This window comes from Nerophis ophidion, linkage group LG28, assembly GCF_033978795.1.
Source record: "Nerophis ophidion isolate RoL-2023_Sa linkage group LG28, RoL_Noph_v1.0, whole genome shotgun sequence".
NCBI lineage: Eukaryota > Metazoa > Chordata > Actinopteri > Syngnathiformes > Syngnathidae > Nerophis > Nerophis ophidion.
In genome coordinates, this window is record NC_084638.1 from 20,178,053 (window position 1) to 20,202,057 (window position 24,005).

General features: G+C 40.1%; 2 protein-coding genes across 2 annotated transcripts in view; both read right to left on the reverse strand.

Annotated features, from left to right (window-relative positions):
• LOC133545415 (gastrula zinc finger protein XlCGF52.1-like) overlaps positions 1-24,005 on the reverse strand; it is a 229,945-nt gene that overhangs the window by 80,064 nt on the left and 125,876 nt on the right. The gene's annotated exons all lie outside the window — the stretch shown is intronic.
• Positions 18,592-19,311, reverse strand: LOC133544902 (uncharacterized). Its single transcript, XM_061890141.1, has 2 exons — positions 19,205-19,311; positions 18,592-19,122 (listed from the first exon to the last, which is right to left on the reverse strand). Exons 1-2 carry the CDS (start codon positions 19,309-19,311, stop codon positions 18,624-18,626), a joined length of 606 nt encoding a protein of 201 aa, XP_061746125.1. The 3' UTR covers positions 18,592-18,623.

The window sequence follows — 24,005 nt, forward strand, 5'->3', positions numbered from 1 at the left end:
TTTGTGCTTCTTGCTTTGCGAAAACCACTTTGGTAGTTTTTTATAATTTCTTTTGACTCTAAATAATATATTAATCTTTCATTAATCATTTTTTCCATTACTTTGCCCAAATTTGAGGTCAATGCTATCGGCCTATAATTTCCTGCCTCTTCCGGATCTTTCCCTGGCTTGCATATTGGAATTATTACAGCTGTTTTCCACTCATCTGGTAATTTTCCTTCTTCATATATCCTATTATATAATTTCAAGACCACTTCTTTGCCGATGCTACCTAAATTTTTGATCATTTGATAACTCACCAGGTCTTTCCCTGGCGTCGTATCTTTAACTTTTTTTAAAATTCGAACCAATTCATCCAAAGAAAATGTCATATCCATAGTGTTGATAAAACTATTATCGTTGTCTTCCTTCATTTCCTCAATATTTACACTAATTGTTTCTTCTCTCTTTTGTTTTTCTACATTTCTCAAATTATCATTACTGTGCACTTTAACAAAGGTTTTTGCTAAAAGTTCTGCTTTTTCTTTATTTCCTACCACACTCCGCATTCCATCTTTCATCACATGATTTTTATGTTCTTTTCTGACCCCTGACATTCTCTTGATCATTCCCCACACCTGGCTTAAAGGAGTAGTTCTATTTAGTGTTTCACAAAAAGTTCTCCAATGGTGTTTTCTTGTTTTTTTAATAACATACCTTACTCTAGCTTGATGCCTTTTATATTGGATCATGTCTTGGAAATTATGTGTTCTTCTCAATATTCTAAATGCTCTATTCCGTTCTTGTATTGCATCTGTACACTCTTGTGTCCACCACGGCACTATCTTCCTTCTTCTCCCTATACTATTCCTTGGTATGCTCTGTTCGGCTGCTTCTATTATGCACTTTGTAATATCTGTATTTAATTGTTCAATATCTTGATTTATATCTACTTCCTTTAAAGTTATGTCGGTAATTTCCCTAAATTTCTCCCAGTCACCATGATTATACTTCCATCTTCCTTCTATCCTAGTGCTTTCTGTCCTATGATTTATGTTTATGTGAATGAAGATTGGATAGTGATCACTTCCCATTGTGCTGTATTTATTTACTTCCCACTCCACCTTTCCTGCTAACCCTTGTGACACTAGTGTTAAATCTATTGCTGTTTCTTTACCCGTGACGACATCTAACCTTGCTCCCGACCCATCATTCACACACACCAGTTATTTTTCCTCCAAAAGTGCTTCCAATGTATCCCCATTCCAGTCATCCCTTTCACCCCACATTGTGCTATGTGCATTAAAGTCACCACACCAAATAATATTGCCACTCCAGTGCTCCATTATTGTTTCTAGTTGGTGAATTTCTAAAATCTTGCATGGATTATAGAAGTTTAGTACTTTGTATCTTTCTTTATTATTCCATACTTCTACTCCTACTATCTCTAGTTCTTGTTTTACTTTTAATATTGAATAATGCATATCTTCCTTAATAAATATGGCACATCCTCCTCCTTGCCCATCATTCCTATCTTTACGTATCGTTATATATCCTTTTATTATAAAGTTTAATTTTGGCTTCAGCCATGTTTCTTGAATACATATTACATGTGGTTTATTTTTCATATTATTAATATATCCCTTTAATTCCTGTCCGTTTGCTATCAAACTTCTGGCATTCCACTGAACAATTAACATGGCGTTGGATTGTGGTAACATGACTCGGTCTCGTCTACTCTCTGTAGCTCACCTTGCACCTGTTCCCAGGATAGTTCTTTTAAATTTAAAAACTTTGCTGCTGCTTTGACAATTATTTTGATTTTCTCAGTCTTGTTTCTAGCCTGTTCTGTACAATTTATTACATAAGCCAGGAATACAACTAGTTTGTCCATGGAAATTCCTGTATTTGCTGCCTCTTGTTTTTTATTTATTGAACTATTTTCACTTCTGTCCTGTTCTGCACTTTTTTGATTTCTTATTTTAACTGCCTCTGCGTATGTAATATTTCGTTCAACTCTGATTTGCTGTACTTCTGTTGCCTGTGTTCTTATGATGCAGCCCCCATACGCTGCTGTGTGATTCCCGCTACAATTACAACACTTGACCTGTTCATTTTCTCCACATTGTCCATATTCATGCTCCCCTCCACACCTTCCACATCTCATCTTAGCATGACACACACTAGCTATGTGCCCATAGCGTTGGCACTTGAAACAACGTACTGGGGGTGGCACGTAAGCTCTAACATAGAAGCTTAGATACCCAATCATGATTCTCTCTGGTAGGACCTCCTCTGCAAATTGCACTAGCACGGATTCGCTCTCAGTCTTTTCACCGTTCCTAAATGTCATCATTCTTTTCATCGTAGTGACAGTTCCTCCTTTTATTTCTCTTTTCAGATCATCTAAATTTTCTCCTCTTGGGATTCCTGTCACGACTCCTCTTGCCCCCTTTCGTTCTCCCACTTCGATTTTTTCCTTTATTATTTTGTTGCACAGTTTTTGCAATCGCATTGCTTTGTTCTTTTGCTCTCCATTTTTGCATTTAATCAACAGCCGTCCGTCCCTGAGCACCTTCGCTATCTCCACCTCTCCAATGTCCTTCTTTAATCCCTTAACCAGTGTCATCAAACTAATGTCATTCATATCTTGGTTTGATTTAAATGTATAAATTATCTTATATTCATCCATCATAACCCTTTTCCTCTTATCAACCTCTTCATCGTCTTCATGCACTCTTTTAGTACTCGCCTTTACTTCACTCCCTCCTCTCCCCTTCTTTCCTCTCTCCACTCTAGTCCTATCCATTTCCATACTATCCTCATACATCCCGTCACTATCCCCTTCCATCTCGATCCAGTCACAAAACAGCTTAAGCTCAACCGCCAAACAGATTTAGATACTCTCGCCGCCGCCAAATTCACTCCAAATGTTTGGTAGTTCCGCGTCTCTCCTTCCGGAAGCTTCCAACCTCTCCTCTTCCTTCCGCCCGCAAAAAAGCCTCATATATTCTTCCTATTGTTACACCAGCAACTCTTAAATGGGACTTTTTTTTGTTCCGTGGCCGGGCAAAAGGAAGTGTGCACCACTCACTGTTGTCCCAGTGAAACACGTGTTTGGCCAACATTTATTCCGCGGTTGAGAACACCTCGATGACGTCACGCAGGAGGAAGAACAGAAAGAGATGGCGTCTGTCGTTACAGTTCAGTGTTCTTAATCCGTGCCTCCATGTACACATCGTTAATAACTGTTTGCATCCGGTTATATTAGTCTAAGCGCACTTTGATGCTTCTCGGGCTAGCTTAGCTTGCTACTTAGCTTAGCTTGTTAGCTGCTGACAAAGAGGCGGAAGTGATCAAAACACATCGCTAAGAAGAGATCAAGTGTGAGTGTAAAGTGTTGTGATTGTGTGAAAATGTGCGAAAGAACGACAGCAAAGTACGAGGAGGAACTTTGTCCAACAAAAGTGGAGAAGGAGCGACAACAACAAAAACATCAAGTTGTGTTACACAGAAAAGGTTTGTTTACTTCTTACTCTCACATCTTTACTAACTTTATATTTATTATTAACACTATTCTTGAATAGATTGTCTATAGGAAGATGAATTGTCATGTGAGGATGATGCACTGATTGTTTTACATTGTTCATAAAAACGAGACAGTTTCAGACACACAATATTTATGAGAGGTTAATGTTCCTATCAGTTTGTAACAATGTGTATCAACATGTTTACACAAAACTCACACAGTCACTGGGGGAATATTCCAGAGAGCAGGTTAAGTGCAAAGTCCTGAGTAAGTAAAGCTTGAGATGTTTACCTCCCAGTGGGTGATCAGGGGCGATGGGTCAAATGCAGAGAATAATATCGCCACACCTAGTGTGTGTGTGACAATCATTGGTACTGTAACTTTTTAACGTGGCAGTGATTGTCAAAAAAAACAAAGCCTGCTCTAAAGATGACATCTTGATCTCATACCATCTCAAACCAATTGGCCCTTCATTATTAAGTATAATGTCTTAAAGTCGCTTAAATGTGTCTGTAACCAAGCAACACTGTTTTACCTAGTTACTCGATTAATTGAAAACATTTCCAGTAGAACAATTGATTAATACAATTTTCAATAGCTACAGCCCTATATTTCATGTACAATTTAATACTTAGCATGTAGGAGTTAAAATGTGTTCTGTTTGTGTCCTGTAGACATCCATCAGCTGTTTGAACACCAAGAAGAATGTCTCCCTCATCTGCAGGGGGACAGTTTCACTTTAGAAGATCCACAGCCCCCCTATTTTAAAGAGAAAGAGGTCGGAGAGTGTGTAGGGCAGGAGGAGGCTGATCTCAGCAAGTTTCCACTGACTGTTGTCTCTGTGAAGACTGAAGAGCATGAAGACAAACCACCTGAGTCCTCACAGCTTTATCACAGTCCAAGTAAGCACAACATCCAGATATCATCTAATACAATGTTTGTCACACATGTTAGATAGATAGATAGATAGTACTTTATTGATTCCTTCAGGAGAGTTCCTTCAGGAAAATTAAAGTTCCAGCAGAGTTGAGATCAATTTAAAAAAAAGTAAAAAGTAAATAATGGGGGTTTAAAAGGAAACAAAATAGAGAAATATTACAAAAAGAATAAAAACAATGGGAATAACAATATAACAGTAAAATAAGAATATAACAAGACAAAGTAGGCAGTAGTGACCATGTTATGAAAACGTATTGCACTGTTAATGTTTTGTATCTCCTGTCATCCTAATACCCCCCCGTCCCCCGTCCCAGAGAGGAGTTGTACAGTCTAATGGCGTGTGGGACAATGGAGTTTTTTAGTCTATTAGTCCTGCACTTGGGATGAAGCAGTCTAGCACTGAACAGGCTCCTCTGACTACTGATAACTGTATGCAGAGGGTGACTGGCATCATCCAGGATGCTCACTAGTTTGTCCACAGTCCTCTTCTCTGCCACCGTCACCAGTGAGTCCAGTTTCATTCCCATTGTAGAACCGGCCCGCCTGATCAGTTTCTCAAGTCTGGAGCTGTCCTTCTTAGATGTACTGCCCCTCCAGCACACTACCATGTAGAACAGAACACTGGCAACCACAGACTGGTAGTACATCCACAGGAGTTTTCTACAAATATTGAAGGAGTGCAGTCTCCTGAGGAAGTACAGCCTGCTCTGTCCTTTCTTGTACTGGTGGTCCGTGTTAACAGTCCAGTCCAGCTTATTGTCCACCCAAACCCTGAGGTACTTGAATGAGTCCACGGTCTGTACCTCAACTCCCTCGATCACAATAGGTTGTGACCGTGGACCCGACCTCCCAAAGTCAATGACCAGTTCCTTGGTCTTTGACGAATTGAGCTGCAAGAGGTTCGTGTGACACCAGACAACAAAGTCCCTCACTAGGTTCCGAAACTCCTCCTCTCTGCCGTCCCTGATGCACCCGACGATGGCTGTGTCATCCGCGTACTTCTGGATGTGACACAGCTCTGAGTTGTAGCAGAAGTCAGCGGTGTACAGGGTGAAGAGAAGAGGGGCCAGCACCGTTCCCTGCGGTACTCCGGTGCTGCTGATCACAGTGTCAGACGTGATGTCCTTCAGTCTGACGTACTGTGGCCTGTCGGTGAGGTAGTTCGAAATCCAGGCAACCAGGCAGGGGTCCACTTGCATTTTGTAGAGCTTGTCCTGAAGGAGGCGGGGCTGGATGGTATTAAAGGCACTCGAGAAGTCCAGGAACAGGATCCTCACAGTGCCATTTCCCTTATCCAGGTGTGAGTGGGCTCGATGCAGCAGGTAAAGGATAGCATCCTCCACACCAACGCCTTCCTGGTACGCAAACTGCAGGCTGTCCTGGGCATGTTGCACCTGTGGTCTGAGGAGGCTGAGAAATAGCCGCTCCAATGTCTTCATTAGATGAGAGGTGAGCGCCACTGGTCTGTAGTCGTTCAGCTCACTGGGGCAGTTCTTTTTCACCCAGGGGCCACATTTATGACTAAAGATGGAGATACACTTGCTTTTCAACACCACCATTTAAAAATGAATGCTCATCAATCATCAACAGTGTAATTCCTGGGGTCTAACCATGTGACCTAGAGGCCGTCCTCCTAACCTCACGTGGTCAAATGAAGGCAAACATTCAATATGGCGACTGTTTATTTACCTTTAGCAGCACATATGTCAGCATATTTCAAAGGTTTAGTGGTGAAGATCAGGGATGTATACCAAGTACCATTTTTTTTTTTAGAACTGGTTCCTAATTATATCTTTCATGAGGACCGTGAATATTCTGGACAAACGACACAACTATTTGTATTTTTAATTCCAGGCGACTGAAGTAACTATGACACGTTGTCACATTGAGTTCAGCTGCTGCTACTACACGTTACAATCAGCTTTGAATAATGACAAATAAGGAAGCAACAACACGTAAAAGTTTGATGCGTGTGTTATTGACAAGAAGATGACATAACTGCATTTCACCTTGCACTGCACACATAGTTGACTTCTTTAAGACTTCAAATAAACAGCTGTTAATAAAATACTTCCCTGCTCTGAGATGTTACAGAACATCATGTTGGAGGTGTTCAACCTCTTGTGCTAAAAGGAATGCTATTTAAAAGGCCTTTTTTCCACTTTTTTATTTCCACAAATTACATGTAGTACCGATAAATATTGGTATCGGTAGGGAGTATCGATTAGGGTATCATATCGATAAATTCTTAACGATTCATATCACTACTGAAGATACAAGCCAGATATCTTTTAAAAGTATCTCTTTTGACAGCCCCCTCACGGTAAAGTTGTCCGAGTGCAAACTATTACAATCAATCGATCAATGTTTATTTATATAGCCCTAAATCACAAGTGACTCAAAGGACTGCACAAGCCACATCGACATCCCTGGTTCAGAGACCACATAAGGGCAAGGAAAAACTCACAACCCGGTGGGATGTCAATATGAATGACTATAAGAAACCCTGGAGAGGAGCGCAGATGTGGGTAACCCCACCACAGCCCCTCTAGAGGAAACCGGATGCAATGGGCGTCGAGTCGATCTAGCATAATATTGTGAAAGTCCAGTCCATAGTAGATCTAACATAATAGTAAGAGTCTAGTCCATTGTGGGGCCAGCAGGAGACCATCCCGAGGGAGCCGGGTCAGAATCGCAGAGATGTCCCCAACCGATGCACAGGCGAGCGGTCCGGGGCCCGACTCTGGAAAGCCAGCACTTCATCCATGGCCACCAGACCTGTGCCCCCAATTCCACAAGGGAGAGGGGTGCAGAAAAGAAAAGAAACAGCAAATCAACTGGTCTGACGGGGGGGTCTATTTAAAGGCTAAAGTATACAAATTAGTTTTTAAGATGGGACTTAAATGCTTCTACTGAGGTAGCATCTCTAACTGTTACCAGGACGGCGTTCCGCAGTACTGGAGTCCCAAAAGAAAACACTCTAGAGCCCGCAGACTTGTTTTGGGCTCTGGGAATAACTAATAAGCCGGAGTTCTTTGAACGCAGATTTATTGGCGGGACATATGGTTCAATACAATCAGCAAAATAGGATGGAGCTAGATCGTGTAGTATTTTACTGTATATATAAGTATTTAAACCTTAAAGGGGAACATTATCAACATTTCTGAAGGGTTAAAACCAATAAATATCAGTTCCCAGTGAGTTGTTTTTCTCAAAATTCTACCCATCACGCAATATCCCGAAAAAAGGCTTCAAAGTGCCTGATTTTTACCATCATTATATCCACCCATCCATTATCCTGTGACGTCACAGCATGAAACCACCAGAAACAAACATGGCGGATAGCGCAGAAAGGTATAGCGATAGTAGCTCGGATTCAGATTTGGATTTCAGCGGCGTAAGCGATTCAACAGATTACGCATGTACTGAAACGGATGGTTGGCGTGTGGAGGCAGGTAGCGAAAATGAAATTTAAGAAGAAACTGAAGCTATTGAGCCATATCGCTTTGAACAGTATACAAGCGTAACCGACGAAAACGACACGACAGACAGCGACACGGGAGGAAGCGAGGACAAATTCGGCGATCGCCTTCTAACCAACGATTGGTATGTGTTTGTTTGGTATTAAATGTGGGTGGAGGGAAAGGCTGGATGCAGCGCAAAAAAAATAAAAGATTAGATTAGATTAGATAGTACTTTATTTATTCCGTCAGGAGAGTTCCTTCAGGAAAATTACAATTTTCAGCACAATCCCATTCAAGATCAGACAAACATTAAAGGGAGACAGAACAGGATCGCTGACGGGTCTGCCGGCTTCCAGCGCCCCTTACAAAAAAAGATGAGATACAGGTAAACAAGGGGTGGAGAAAAAAATAGAAGATTAAAATGAAATCAAAAAATCGGTCTTAGCCTGGGCCCTGGAGAGGGGGTGCAGACTGAGGCCAAGGGAAAAAAACAACAACTCATAGCCATAGTACACACCCCTCTTACATGTGTGTAAGAGGGAAACATCAAACATCAAAGAACACATAGGACATTAAAGACATTAAAGCAGCAGATACAACCAGACACTTCTACATACAGCTATGAATAAAAAGTAAAAGAAACATATCCACTGTGGTGGCCTCTGCGGTGTTCCACGCCATCGTCCGCTGGGATGGAGGGAGGATGGCCAGAGACAGGCCATATTATAAAATATTATATATAAAAGCCATATTACATACAAATAGTGTGTCATGAGATATAAATTGAATTAAGAGGACTTAAAGGAAACCAAATGAGCTCAAATATAGCTACAAATGAGGCATAAGGATGCAATATGTACATACAGCTAACCTAAATAGCATGCTAGCATCGATTAGCTTGCAGTCATGCCGTGATCAAATATGTCTGATTAGCACACTCCACATAAGTCAATAACATCAAAAAAACTCACCTTTGTGCATTCATGCACAACATTATAAGTTTGGTGGACAAAATGAGAAAGAAAAAGAAGTGGCATAAATCACGTCTTAGCCAAGACATCCAGGGGGTTTACCTCGCTCGTCTGCGGGAACAGACTGCCGTCGTCCCTGAATAGCTCACGCACTCCTGCACATTCAGTGGTGGTCTATTTTCCAATATTGCAGACTTTTTTGACTTTATCGTTGGAAATGCATCTGCTTTGAGTGTCGCAGGATATCCACACATTCTTGCCATCTCTGTCGTAGCATAGATGTCGTCGGTAAAGTGTGTGGAACAAACGAGGGACTTTCGCATCTTTTGGCCACTGGTGCAACTTGAATCCGTCTCTGTTCGTGTTGTTACACCCTCCGACAACACACCGACGAGGCATGATGTGTCCGAGGTACGGGAAAACAGTAGAAAAAACTGAAAATAACAGAGGTGATTTGACTTGGTTTGTGTAATAAGATTGACAAAATGGCGGATTGCTTCATGTTGTGACGTCACGGGTGAAAGGTCATTACTCCGACAGGCTATCAATTGAAAGGCGTTTAAATAGCCAAATTCACCCTTTTAGAGTTCGGAAATCAGTTAAAAAAACATGTTTTTTTTCTGCAACATCAAGGTGTATGTTGACGCTTACATTGGTCTGGTGATAATGTTCCCATTTAAAATCACATCTTAAGTGCACAGGAAGCCAGTGCAGGTGAGCCAGTATAGGCGTAATATGATCAAACTTTCCTGTTCTTATCAAAAGTCTAGCAGTTTGTGACTGATAAATCTTTCAGTGAATCAAAATTTAAGAAATTGTTCCGGAAAGTTCATTACTTTAAAGATGGCCAATAAATACGCAATCAGAATCAGAAATACTTTCATAATCCTGGAGGGGAAATTAAGAATTTTCAGCACAATCCCACTCAAGAGCAGACAAACATTACAGAGAGACAGAACGGGTCTGCCAACTTCCGGCGCCCCTTTCAAAAAAGGTGAGAAATGGGTAAATGCTGGGGAGGAGGGGGGATAAAAAAAATCAGTCTCTCTCTGGGCCCCTGGAGAGCGGGTCCAGACTGAGGCCAAAGATAAAAACAAACTCATAGCCATAGCACACAGAAATATGTGTGTAAGAGGGAAACATCAAATAACACAAAGGACATTAAAAACATTAAAAGAGCAGTCACTTCTACACACAGCCACCAAAGTAAAACAACAACAACAACAAAAATATATGCACTGTGGTGACCTCTGCGGTGTTCTCCTGTTGTGGGGGGAGCATAGCCAGAGACATATCCTGCATGAAAACTAGAGGGCAACATCCGGAACACAAAAGGACGACACAAGAGCACAGAGCTCCTGCCAACAGCAGCCGCTACAGTGGCGCCATCTTAGGGAGAAAAAAAAACGGGGACGGAAATTTGACCCGGTTATCTTCTCCAAGTCGCGACACTGACATTGTCTTTGTGACAATACGCTTGCTTCTGCTGACGTGCTGGTCCTCAAGTGACGGCGTGATAAGCGCGGACCGTCACAATAAACAAAACAAAACACCGGCGGAAAGCGATTATCGATTAAAAAAACAAGCAAACTGGAGTTACGGAAATGCACGCACTTTTTTATTTCAATGCGTAAAAAGACATAAAAAGTGTGTTAACGCCAACACTGGTTATTAATGTGATTATCAGACAGCAGTCATTTCCATTAGACAATATTCAAATATAGGGGGTGGTGTTGTAACTATACCAATATTTTGGTACCAGTACTAAAATTATTTTGGTACTTTTCTAAATAAAGGGCACCACAGAAATGGCATTATTGGCTTTATTTTAATAAAGAAAACTTAGGGTACATCAAACATATGTTTCTTATTGCAGTTAAGTCCTTAAATAAAATAGTGAACATACTAGACAACTTGTCTTTTAATAGTAAGTAAACAAACAAAGACTCTTAATTAGTCTGCTGACGTATGCAGTAAAATATTGTGTCATTTATACACCTATTATTTTGTCAACATTATTAAGGACAAACTGTGAAAATGAATTATTAATCTACTTGTTCATTTACTGTTAATATCTGCTTATTTTCTCTTTTAACATGTTCTTTCCACACTTCTGTTGAAATTTAATAATCACTCATTCTTCTGTTGTTTGATACTTTACTTTTGTTCTGATGATAACACAAATGTGGGTATCAATCCAATACCAAGTAGTTACAGGATCATACATTGGTCATATTCAAAGTCTTCATGTGTCCAGGGACATATTTCCTGAGTTTATAAACATAATATCATTATTTTTTTTTTAAATAAAGAAGATTTTGTGATGCCAAAAAATATTGACATAATCATAGTAGTATCTACTAGGTACGTGGCGCTTGTTTACAATTTGATGCCATTGAGCTACAGTGTGTAATTAAGCATGATTAGCTGTTCCTCGTCCTCCAGTGATAATGTACCTGTAAGAAACATACTTTATCTGTCGCCATGAAGGCGAGGATTAGTGATTTAGAAGTACAGTTGTGATCCAAATTATCCAACCCCCACACAATTTTGGTGTTTTAGCAAGTTAGACATGTATTCCGTATATTGTTTATAGTCATATCAAATAAAGATGCATTAAATGGACAAATGTAACTTGAATTACAACATTATATTTTGTAACATACCAAATCGTGTGATTTCTCTTAATATCTCATTGACAAAATTATTCAACCCCTTGAAGATCATAACTCTTAAGAACAGAATTTGAATAAGGTCTTTTCAATCAGGTGTTGAAAACACCTGTAGATGTGATTAAAACCACAACGAGCAACATTTAAACTGATTGAAAAAGACTGTGACGCTCAGCTTCTTGTAGATGGTCAATGGTGTATTTGCAACATGGTGAAGTCCAGGGAGTGGTCAAAGAAGTCATGAGAGGATGTAATTTAGCTTTATAAGAAAGGATATGGATATAAGAAAATAGCAAAGACATTACACATTCCAAGAAACACAGTTGGGAGCATAATTCGCAAGTTTAAAGCTCAAGGCACAGTGGAAACACTACCTGGGCCTGGTAGAAAGAGCATGCTGTGTGCATCTACTGTCCGGTATTTGAAGCGTACAGTGGTGAAAAACCCCCGGGTAACAGCTGAGGAACTACAACAGGACATTGCAGAGGGGAGAACGCAGGTTTCGTCCCAGACAATAAGGCGCGCACTACGAGATGAAGGCCTCCATGCCAGAACTCCCAGGCGCACCCCACTTCTGACTACCAGGCACAAGAAATATAGACTCCAGTATGCCAAAAATCATCTGGACAAACCCCAAAGGTTTTGGGAAACTGTTCTATGGAGTGATGGGACAAAACTGGAACTCTTTGGGCCTATGAATCAACGTTATGTCTGGAGGAGAAAAAAATGAAGCTTACAAAGAGAACACCTTGCTTACTGTTAAGCATGGTGGGGGGTCAATCATGCTCTGGGGCTGTTTCTGTGCCTGAGGTACCGGGAATCTCCAGCGCGTTCAAGGCATTATGAATTCTATTTCTTACCAGGATGTATTAGCTGCAAATGTCATGAAGTCAGTGACGAAGCTGAGGCTTGGGAGACGTTGGACCTTCCAACAGGACAACGATCCCAAGCATACCTCCAAATCAACATCAGAGCGGTTGCAGAAGAAGGGCTGGAAGACTCTGGAGTGGCCTTTACAGTCGCCAGACCTAAATCCTATAGAAAACCTGTGGTGGGACTTGAAGAAGGCAGTTGCAGCACGCAAGCCCAAGAATATGAATGAACTGGAGGCCGTTGCCCAAGAGGAATGGGCTATAATCCCTGTAGATCGTTGCAAGAAGCTTGTGCCCGGTTATGTATCACGTTTGAAGGATCTAATTACTGCCAAAGGGTGTTCTATTAAGTACTAAAGATGCAAGTAACTAGGGGGTTGAATCATTTTTTCAATCAAATTATTAAGAAATATGATTATAAGAAAAATGTCCTTTTTTGGTATTTTGTAGAATACAGTGTTACAATTTAAGTTGCATTTGTCCATTCGACACATCTTTATTTGATATGACTACAAACAAAATACGGAATAAATGTCCAACTTGCTAAAACACCAAAATTGTGTGGGGGTTGAATAATTTTGTTAACAACTGTAGCTAAAACACAGCAGACGGTGGATGGACGTTAGCCGCTAGCTAGCCATGTCTTAAAGCACCTCTTCCTGAGGGTGTTTCAGTGTTATAACTTCACTTTTATTGTTAGTTTTTAACCCAAATTGTGTCCATTCTCCCTTTTCTGTCTCCACACTGTGTCTGCTTGTAAGTACTCTGTGATTGTGTGCCGCCGAACATGCTCGTCTGCTCGTAAACCAGCAATGTAACGACGTGACTTCAATGCGGGAGAAGGGCGGTGCAGGACCGGTACGTTTCAGAGACAGTATAGTCTCAAAAATGATTCATTAGTATCGCGGTACAATACTAATACCGGTATATCGTACAACCCTAATAGGTGGTATGGCCCACTTATGATTAAAATAACAAAATAATGTTGTTTTTCATCAGATATGTACTAGTATTGTATATGTGGATGGGGGCCCTGATTTGGAAATAATGTGTACCCCTTTCAGAGATCACGCTTAGTTCCATTTCAAACATTCACATGTTGCACAATGAGATGAGTGCAGTAGCACAAGCGTGGGATAACATGAAGAGTTGTGGAACTTTCTAACGAACACAGTGGAAAGTATTTTGAGAAAAATGAAATGACGCAGATATTTTGCTTCCTACTTTTTATGTTAACTCGAGAGAAAAAAAGAGGGTCTCGTTGCAAGCGCGATGTATGTATCTCAGCTGCAGTGAAAGCTTTGAATGGTTGACCAAATACTTATTTTCCACCATAATTTACAAATAAACTATTTAAAATTCCTACAATGTGAATTCCTGGAATTTTTTTTCACATTCTGTCACTCACAGTTGAAGTGTACCTATGATGAAAATTACAGACCTCTGTCATCATTTTAAGTAGGATAACTTGCACAATCGGTGGCTGAATAAATATTGTTTTGCCCCACTGTATAACATGTGTGACATCATTGTTGTGTATGTAACACAATCTTATTAATATGATTCTAACATTTATAGATTTCAGATTAGGGCTTTTATTTTAGTCGATTACATGAGTTAATATACACATTTGTGTACTTTAAAATGAGCACAACAATTTGACTGAAAGGTGAGAATAAACAGTACATAAAATATGTCACATACAATAAACATTTTATGTGCAGATATTCATAATTCACTTTTATACTTATATACTTTTATACTCAGTAGAAGTATTTAAGTCTCACCTTAAAACTCATTTGTATACTCTAGCCTTTAAATAGACTCCCTTTTTAGACCAGTTGATCTGCCGTTTCTTTTCTTTTTCTTCTATGTCCCACTCTCCCTTGTGGAGGGGGTTCGGTCCGATCCGGTGGCCATGTACTGCTCGCCTGTGTATCGGCTGGGGACATATCTGCGCTGCTGATCCGCCTCCGCTTGGGATGGTTTCCTGCTGGCTCCGCTGTGAACGGGACTCTCGCTGCTGTGTTGGATCCGCTTTGGACTGGACTCTCGCGACTGTGTTGGATCCCTTGTGGATTGAACTTTCACAGTATCATGTTAGACCCGCTCGACATCCATTGCTTTCCTCCTCTCTAAGGTTCTCATAGTCATCATTGTCACAGACGTCCCACTGGGTCATTATTGTCACCGATGTCCCACTGGGTGTGAGTTTTCCTTGCCCTTATGTGGGCCTACCGAGGATGTCGTGGTGGTCTGTGCAGCCCTTTGAGACACTAGTGATTTAGGGCTATATAAGTAAACATTGATTGATTGATTGATCCATAATAGTGTTTTATATGTTTTTTGAATAATGAAGTGTTACATAATTTATTTTGTAATTTTACATGATTCCATAGATGAAATCCTTTATATGATATACATATTTATTTTACATGAGTTCATACTTTTGCTTTTGAGTACACATAAATCCCTCTTAGTTCATATTTACTCGTTCACATCTGAAACATCTTCTGGACCACTTCAGGAAGCATATTATTATTTACTTTATATATCATTTGAACAGTCGTATTTATACAATTTTAAAATGTGTGACTTTATGAATAATTTGTTGGATCTCTATAATCCTTTCTATTAAATATTGTTGTGTGATTGTTTTATATGTATGTTCCCAGACGAGTTGTTTTGAACCTTGTTCAAGGTACCGAACCCCACCAGTTTCATATGCGCATTCACCGAACCCTTCTTTAGCGTAAAATAAAAACATTATTTTATTCACCTTGTTCATAGAACAAAACTAACACAGTGCATGAACTCACAACGAATTACACACCTCCAAATCAGTCTGACTTCTGGTGTTGCCGTATCCTTTATGCACTGATAGGGATAAGTTTTCATTTACACGATGAGTTGGGTGTGTCTTGACCTTCCCGGCGGAGGCTCCGCCGAACCCCTGAGGCCGACTCACCGAAGGCCTAGGGTTCGATCGAACCCAGGTTAAGAACCACTGCCCCAGACCTTTATGCAATAAACAATGTATGTTTCAACTAATGTTGGGTACAATAAATGTAGTTAATATTTGTGGGTATGTATTTTATTCTATTTATTATCGCAGTCAATTTTTCAAATATTTTCTGCACATGACTTTCAAGTATTTTACAGCTTACTTCATCATCTAGACCAGGGGTCACCAACTTTTTTTAAACCAAGAGCTACTTCTTGGGTACTGATTAATGGGAAGGGCTACCAGTTTGATACACACTTAAATAAACTGCCTGAAATAGCCAATATGGTCAATTTACCTTTAATGCCATGTTATTATTAATAATTAATGATATTTATATTTGTGGAAACACTGATCATCTTAATGATTTCTCAGAATAAATATAAACTATGAAACATAGTTTATCTTCAATTTCGACTCTTTAAAATTTAAAATTCAACCGAAAAAAAAAGAAGAGAAAAACTAGCTAATTCGAATCTTTTTGAAAAAACTAAAAAAATATAATTTATGTAACATCATTAGTAATTTTTCCTGATTAGGATTAATTTTAGAATTTTAATGACAAGTTTTGAATAGGTTAAAATCCAATCTGCACTTTGTTAGAATATATAACAAATTGGACCAAGCTATATTTCTAACAAAGACAAATCATTATTTCTTTTAGATTTTCCAGAACAAAAATTGTAAAAGAAATTCAAAAGACTTTGAAATAAGATTTAAATTTGATTCTACAGATTTTCTACATTTTCCAGAATATTTTTTGGGAATTTCAATCATAATAAATTTGAAGGAATATTTCACAAATACTCTTTGTTGAAAAAACAGAAGCTAAAATGGAGAATTAAATTAAAATGTATTTATTATTCTTTACAATGAATAAAAAAAATACTTGAACATTGAATTAAATTGTCAGGAAAGAAGAGGAAGGAACTTAAAAGGTAAAAAGGTATATGTGTTTAAAAATCCTAAAATCATTTTTATGGTTGTATTTTTTCTCTATAATTGTCTTTCTGAAAGTTATAAGAAGCAAAGTAAAAAAAAAAAAAATGAATTTATTTAAACAAGTGAAGACCAAGTCTTTAAAATATTTTCTTTGATTTTTAAATTCTATTTGAGTTTTGTCTCTCTTAGAATTAAAAATGTCGATCAAAGCGAGACCAGCTTGCTAGTAAATAAATACAATTTAAAAAATAGAGGCAGCTCACTGGTAAGTGCTGCTATTTGAGCTATTTTTAGAACAGGCCAGCGGGTGACTCATGTGGCCCTTACGGGCGACCTGGTGCCCGCGGGCACCGCATTGGTGACCCCTGGTCTAGACTAACTCAGCCTTGAGGATGTGTGTAATGTTGAGATGTATTGCAGATGCCTTGGTTTGTTTGGATGTTGTCAACCTGTCAATTGTTGTATTTAAAATGTTGTCAGATCTCGTGAGAGAAACAAGCAACCAGTTCCATTACTTCTTCTTCTTACTGGCAGTTTGCAGCCATGACTTAAAAGGTTCATACTGCCACCTACCGGACTGTAGAATGTAGTGTGGGCCATAGGTGTTAGGATAATTATGTATAATTTGTCACACAACTCTTTTGCTTAAGGGTCGTTATAATAGTTATTATCAATTATGCTGAAGTTGTGTTTTTTCGTATTTGTGCAAAAGCACAACTTGTAATCTAATCCACTGCTAGCCGTCTCGTATCAGCGTTTGTGTCCAGGAAAGGCCTGCTGACAAGCCAAGGCCAAACACCACCTGCCATGATGCAGACAAAGCAGAGACAGGGCGATATCACGAGTGTCAGCACATTTGCATTTTTCTATAATCATATATTGTGTCTGGAGCTGCTGATTACCCCCATTCTTATAGCAGCAACTTTTGTGATGTATTCAGGGACCCCCTGAATAAATATTGGAGCAAGTCAGACTGTTACTTTAGAGCCTAAGTTGTTTCTGTAAAGTACAGTCCAATAAATCTCTCCTCATTGAACCAAATGTAACTGTCTCTGCCTGAGTCCTTGTTTCTTGTCTGTTTAATAGATGTCATTATGTGTTTGCACCTGACAATAGGACAGAAGGGGGAAATCGAGGGCAGCAATACACCTAAGATGTTCTACTAGACTGCTGGAAATAGAAAAAAGAAGAAAAACGAGGGGAAAGCAAGATGGCGTTTGATGGAGAAAGTCTAAGTATGGGCAATATAGTTCTGTATTTTCAATCAGTGCATATATGTGCACATATATGTTGTTTTATATAGGCTACCTTTTATTTTGTTTCCTGAGTTTCCTGGTTCCTTGATTTTTGTAAGTAAAAATAATCTTCAATCACACTGCTGGATCAGTTTGAATTACTGGATGGATAGCGGTAAAAGGAACAATAGAAGGCTGTGCATGGTGTGAGTCAGACAAGATGCCCGCGCCCCAAGTGGAACAAACATTTGAACAAAGGGGTTAAAGGAACAATGGTAAATGGGTTATACTTGCTGTCGCCGCTCGGGTTCCTCTGACCACCCAGGAAGGATATCGCTTTTTGAGCAGGTTTGACTCTTTTATTTTCCAATAAAGGCAGATGTCTTTTGTGCCGTCGTCGCTCCCACTGATCGCTCCTCTGTGTCTCGCTCTCCGGTCCGCTCTTCAGTCCGCTCTTCAGTCGGCCGTGTCTCCGTCTCTCGTGTCTTGCGTTCCATCGTTCTTGGTCTTTTGTCGCTGTTGCCGGCTCTCCTACTCCTTCCGCAATCTTTCCTCCTTTTACCCTTTTATATATCATGAGGAGATGGGTTAATTGTGTCCCGGTGTGTGAGCCACGTACCTGATTTAGATTGCGGCGGCGTCGCTCCCGGCACGCCCCGCCGCTCCACTCCGCCGTATTCTCCGCATCCTTGCCGCCATCTTGGGCAGGGCTGCAGCGTGCCCTGCCCCGCCGTTGGCCCGTCGGCTCCGCCTCTCCACATACCTCCATCGCCAGATGCAAGCCGGAACTCTAACCGGCTAAGCAAACTCCGCACTCCCTTTTTGAAGGGGCGGAAAGTGATGACTGCCACGTGTCTTCTCTTAATTTCCTTCCTTCCTTTCGTCTTTGTCTTCTGGTGGTGAAGTCTCATCCTTGCCCTCTGCTGGCGTCGTGTGGTCCTTTTCCGTTTGCGAGTCAGCCACAACCATTTCTTTGTCTTTATCTTCATATTTTTTTTGTCTCTCTCTTATTTATCTTAATCGTCATCATCCTCTGATTCATCTTCTTCTACTTCTTCTTGTTGTCTCATCCTCTCCTCTTCCTTCTTTCTTTCTTTCTCTTCCTCCACCAGTCTTCTCTTCTCCATGGTTAACCGTTCTAGCTCCTTTTTCCTCCTCACGCTCTCTTCCTCCTCCTCTTTCATGTTTTTTTCATTCCTTTTTCTCTCTTCTTCCACCAGCCTCCTCTTTTCTTCTGTGAGTCGTTCCAGTTCTTCTTCCTTTCTCATCCTCTCCTCTTCCATCTTTCTCGCTTTCTCTTCATGTCTTCTCCTCTCTTCCTCTTCCCGTCTCCTCTTTTCCTCTGCTTGTCTTTCCTGCTCTTCTACCGAGGCGAGCTCGTCCTCCCTCTCTTTGGCAGACAGCTTGCCCTGCTGGTCTGCAGATGCCCCTGCAGCCTCCTCAGCCCCGCCCTCCAGGTGGGTCCCTTTAGCCAAGACTTTACTGGCGTGGGGGGCACTCGCCGCCTCCCCCCACCTTGTTCGCCAGCGCTTGCATGAGTTGGCGATTTTGGTGGCTGCTTGCTGCGAGCTGTGTAAGAGCGCTCACGATAACCCACAGGGGATCGTCTTCCCCCGCCTCCGGTGGTCCAGCCGGGTTGGGCGCCATTTGTGGGCGACTCTTGCTCTTGCCGCTCGGGTTCCTCTGACCACCCAGGAAGGACATCGCTTTTTGAGCAGGATTGACTCTTTTATTTTTCAATAAAGGCAGATGTCTTTTGCGCCGTTGTCGCTCGCTCGCTCCTCTGTGTCTCGCTCTCCGGTCCGCTCTTCAGTCGGCCGCGTCTTCATCTCTCGTGTCTTGCGTTCTGTCGTTCTTGCTCTTTTGTTGCTGTTGCCGGCTCTCCTACTCCTTCCACGATCTCTCCTCCTTCTCCCCTTTTATATATCATGAGGAGATGGATTAATTGTGTCCCGGTGTGTGAGCCACGCACCTGATATAGATTGCGGCGGCGTCGCTCCCGGCACGCCCCGCCTCTACGCTCCGCTGCATTCTCCGCCTCCTTGCCGCCATCTTGGGCAGGGCTGCAGCGTGCCATGCCCCGCCGTTGGCCCGTCGGCTCTGCCTCTCCACACTTCTTTAGCGCTCTTCTACCTTAAAGGTACTCAAAGGGCTTTGACACAATTTCCATATTCACCCATTCACACACACATTCACATACTGATGGCGGGAGCTGCCATGCAAGGCAATAAGCACGACTCATCAGGAGCAAGGGTGAAGTCTCTTGCCCAAGGACACAACGGACATGACGAGGTTGGTAGAAGGTGGGGATCGAACCAGGAACCCTCAGGTTGCTGGCACGGCCACACTCCCATCTGTGCCAATCCCTTTCAGTGTTTTTTTGCAACTGACTCTGACTTTGTCTTACCTCTCTATTTTTGGAGGTTAAAGTCTCCAGATTTTGAAGTATATTTCTGGGCTTGTCATCCTCGTCCGGCAGTGCGGATGGATCAAAAGAGACGTCGGAGACGCTTTAATGAACCAGTGTCATTTACACCGGACTGGGGATCCTGGGAGGAGGTCAGGTCGAATATGGAGGACTCCTCTCCCAGGGAAGCGAAACCATCGTTTTCTATATTCATTCTTTCACTATCTGGGTGTGTGCTAAAGCTAAACAGCAACACCTGACCACGAAAGGAGATGTTCCTGTATAAGTGTCTGGAAAACAACTGCTTTACGTCATAACTTAAAGGTTGGCATTTGAGCTAGACAGGTAGTCTCCTTTCAAGGATATGGTTGTCGCGTTTGCATTGCAAAGTCCCAATTAGGGCCTCTTTTCCTACGAGAAGTGATCCAATTCACCTGCGAATATAAAACTAAGGGGCCTTATCTTATCATGTGCTCTAACTGAAATACCACTGTTTACTCAAACCTGGTGATTTGCTTTCTCCGAGATGAATATAAACATTCACCGAGTGTAGAACATGATATGAGTCAATTAATACACTTCATTTTGCATACTCAAAAGTTTGAACTTAACCTGCTCTCTGGAATATTCCCCCGGTGACTGTGTGAGTTTTGTGTAAACATGTTGATACACATTGTTACAAACTAAGAGGAACACCAACCTCTCATAAATATTGTGTGTCTGAAACTGTCTTGTTTTTATGAACAACATAAAACAATCATAGCATCATCCTCACATGAAAATTCATCTTCCTATAGACAATTTATTCAAGAATAGGTTTAATAATAAATATAAATTTAGTAAACATGTGGGAGTGAGAAGTATACAAACCTGTTCTGTGTAACAAAACTTGATGTTTTTGATGTTGTCGCTCCTTCTCTTCTTTTGTTGGACAAAGTTCCTCCTCGTACTCTGCTATCGTTCTTTCGCACATTTTCACACAATCACAACACTTTACACTCACAGTTGATCTCTGCTTAGATCACTCTCTTTGTTAGCAGGTTACAAGCTAAGCTAACTGGCAAGCTAAGCTAGCTCGAGAAGCATCAAAGTGCGCTCAGACTAATATAACAGGATGCAAACAGTTATTAACAATGTTTACTCTATTCAAAAGAGTCTAATAATTGACATATATGTGTACATGGATGCACAGATTAAACAAAGTAACGCTTTACCGTAATGCCGTTAATTTGGGCGGTAACTAGTAGTCTGACGCGTTATTTTGTTTAACTCAGTAACTCAGTTACCGTTACTACATGATGCGATACAGCGTTATTTTATGTTATTTTTTATGTAGTATCGGCAAAAAACTGAGATGATCTGAGTGTGTTTTACTGGAGAGCTGCAGAAGAGGCGTGGGAGAAGAGGCGCGCAGTGTGTGTGTCTGTGGAGGGCGGGGAGGTGTGTCTGTGTTTACAAACAAGACATCAATGCCGAGCCAAAGTCGAGTTCCTTAACATGGAGATATTCTCACTATTTTCCCTTGTCGAGCACAGAGAAAATAACATTTTAGTTAAACGTAAGTTGTGTCTTGGATCCAAGATCCTATCTACTGCCCAGAACAGCGATTCAAATCTGCTGAAACAGCTACAAATGCAAAATGCTTCGACAAAGCTAGAAAAGAGAGACATACTTCACCTTCACCTCCAACACCATCGAAGCAACAGTGGCTAAATTTTAACGAAGGCACTGCTAGCCAGGACAACATTGATAGAGACATTGCAGGGTATATGCTAGAAGACATGCAGGCTATTTCTACAGTGGAGTCACCCAATTTCAGGCAGCTAATTAGCATGATATCGGGCGTCAAACAGCAAATGGCACGGAAAACATGTTCCACGTACCTGGACACAGAGGACAGTGAGTACATGAAAATGGAAAGCAAGCTAAAGAAGACACTCCAAACTCTGCCTCTGCTCATCATACAGCATTGAAGGGACACACTTTTTCAATTCTCTTGTATACTCTTTCGTTCTAGACTTCTAGAGTGTTTGATTGTCACATCAGTCTAAATGTATAAATTATAAAGTTCACAAACATAAAGAGGGATCCTAGTGGGCCAGGCCAATCTTTCGTTATCTCTAAACTAAAAACTCTGTTTCTATATGAGTTGGAGAATTGTGTTAGATGTAAATATAAATGGAATACAATGATTTGCGAATCATTTTCAACCCATATTCAGTTTAATATGCTACAAAGACAAGATATTTGATGTTTAAACTCATAAACTTTTAATTTTTTTTGCAAATAATAATTAACTTAAAATTTCATGGCTGCAATATGTGCCAAAGTAGTTGGGAAAGGGTATGTTCACCACTGTGTTACATCACCTTTTCTTTAAACAACACTCAATAAATGTTTGGGAACTGAGGAAACTAATTGTTGTTCTGGCTTGAAATAAATTGGCCCTCTAAAACATATATTTGTCTTTGTGTGTTGAGCGTTGACCACATGGCTTAGCAGAGTTCAGTGATGCAAATGCATGTCAAGTTGATCAACAGATTGTATTATTCTCCAGTGCAATAAAAGTGTTGAAATGAAGGCTAAAAGGGCATTAATAGGAGCTTTAAAAAAAGAAATGGTTTAAATGTTTACTCTTTTTTTTAAATAGCATAACTAGTAACTGTAATTAGTTACTGGTTTTCAGTAACTAACCCACCACTGGGTGTCAAACTATATATGTATATATATATATATATATATATATATATATATATATATATATATATATATATATATATATATATATGTATATATATATATGTATATATATGTATATATATGTATATATATATACATATATATATATATATATATATATATATATACATATATATATATATATATGTATATATATATATATATATATATGTATGTATATATATATAGATAGAGAGAGAGAGAGAGAGAAATTTATAGATGTATAGATATGATATATATTATGCCAAAGGAAATTTAAAAAGAAAATGAAAACCACCCACATTCTAAAATATATTATACAAATGTTTAACATCAAAGACAAAAATATCATGAGTGTAATATTATTATTTTTTTCTTTTCTAATGCTACTGTCGTTTCAATACATTGTTAAATATTTGAATATTTTTAGGAAAAAAAGTTGTATGTCTTTGTTTTGAAAAGTTTACTTTTTTTTTTTAGAAAAAGTAAATAAATAAATGAGTTGGACTTGTATAGCGCTTTTCTACCTTCAAGGTACTCAAAGCGCTTTGACACTACTTCCACATTTACCCATTCACACACACATTCACACACTGATGGAGGGAGCTGCCATTCAAGGCGCCAACCAGCACCCATCAGGAGCAAGGGTGAAGTGTCTTGCTCAGGACACAACGGACGTGACGAGGTTGGTACTAGGTGGGATTTGAACCAGGGACCTTCGGGTTGCGCACGGCCACTCCCTCACTGTGCCACGCCGTATAGATAGTATATATTAAAATAGCAAGGGAGTAGGTTTGATTTTGAGATTGGTGGGGACACAAAAGTGCTCCAAGGCAGCATTCTGAAAGTTTACTTTTTTTTTTTTTTTACATTAGCAATCATAATTTCACGTCATGCAGATGTTATAGGGTAAAGCAACTAAAATGAAAGCAAAGGAGACAACTTGGAAGAGTTCTCATCTTTACTCTTTAGTGTAGGGCTGTAGTCCAACTGTGCATCATACTGTCAATTAACATAGCCTACTGTCCATCAACAACATCAGAAATACATTCATGCAATATAACATTGTAAATAAACATAAATGAACTGTTATAATCTTTTCCCCAACTTGTGTTTGAATCACTCACAATTTTTCCCTTCATCCACTTCTTTCTGTAGTTGCTTTTGTACTGTAAATATGTTACATGAAACTAAAAAAAATAAAACGGAAAGGTGAAATCCGGCGATCTGATTGGCTGTTAACCGTGGTTTAAATATTGAGTACGGCTACTAT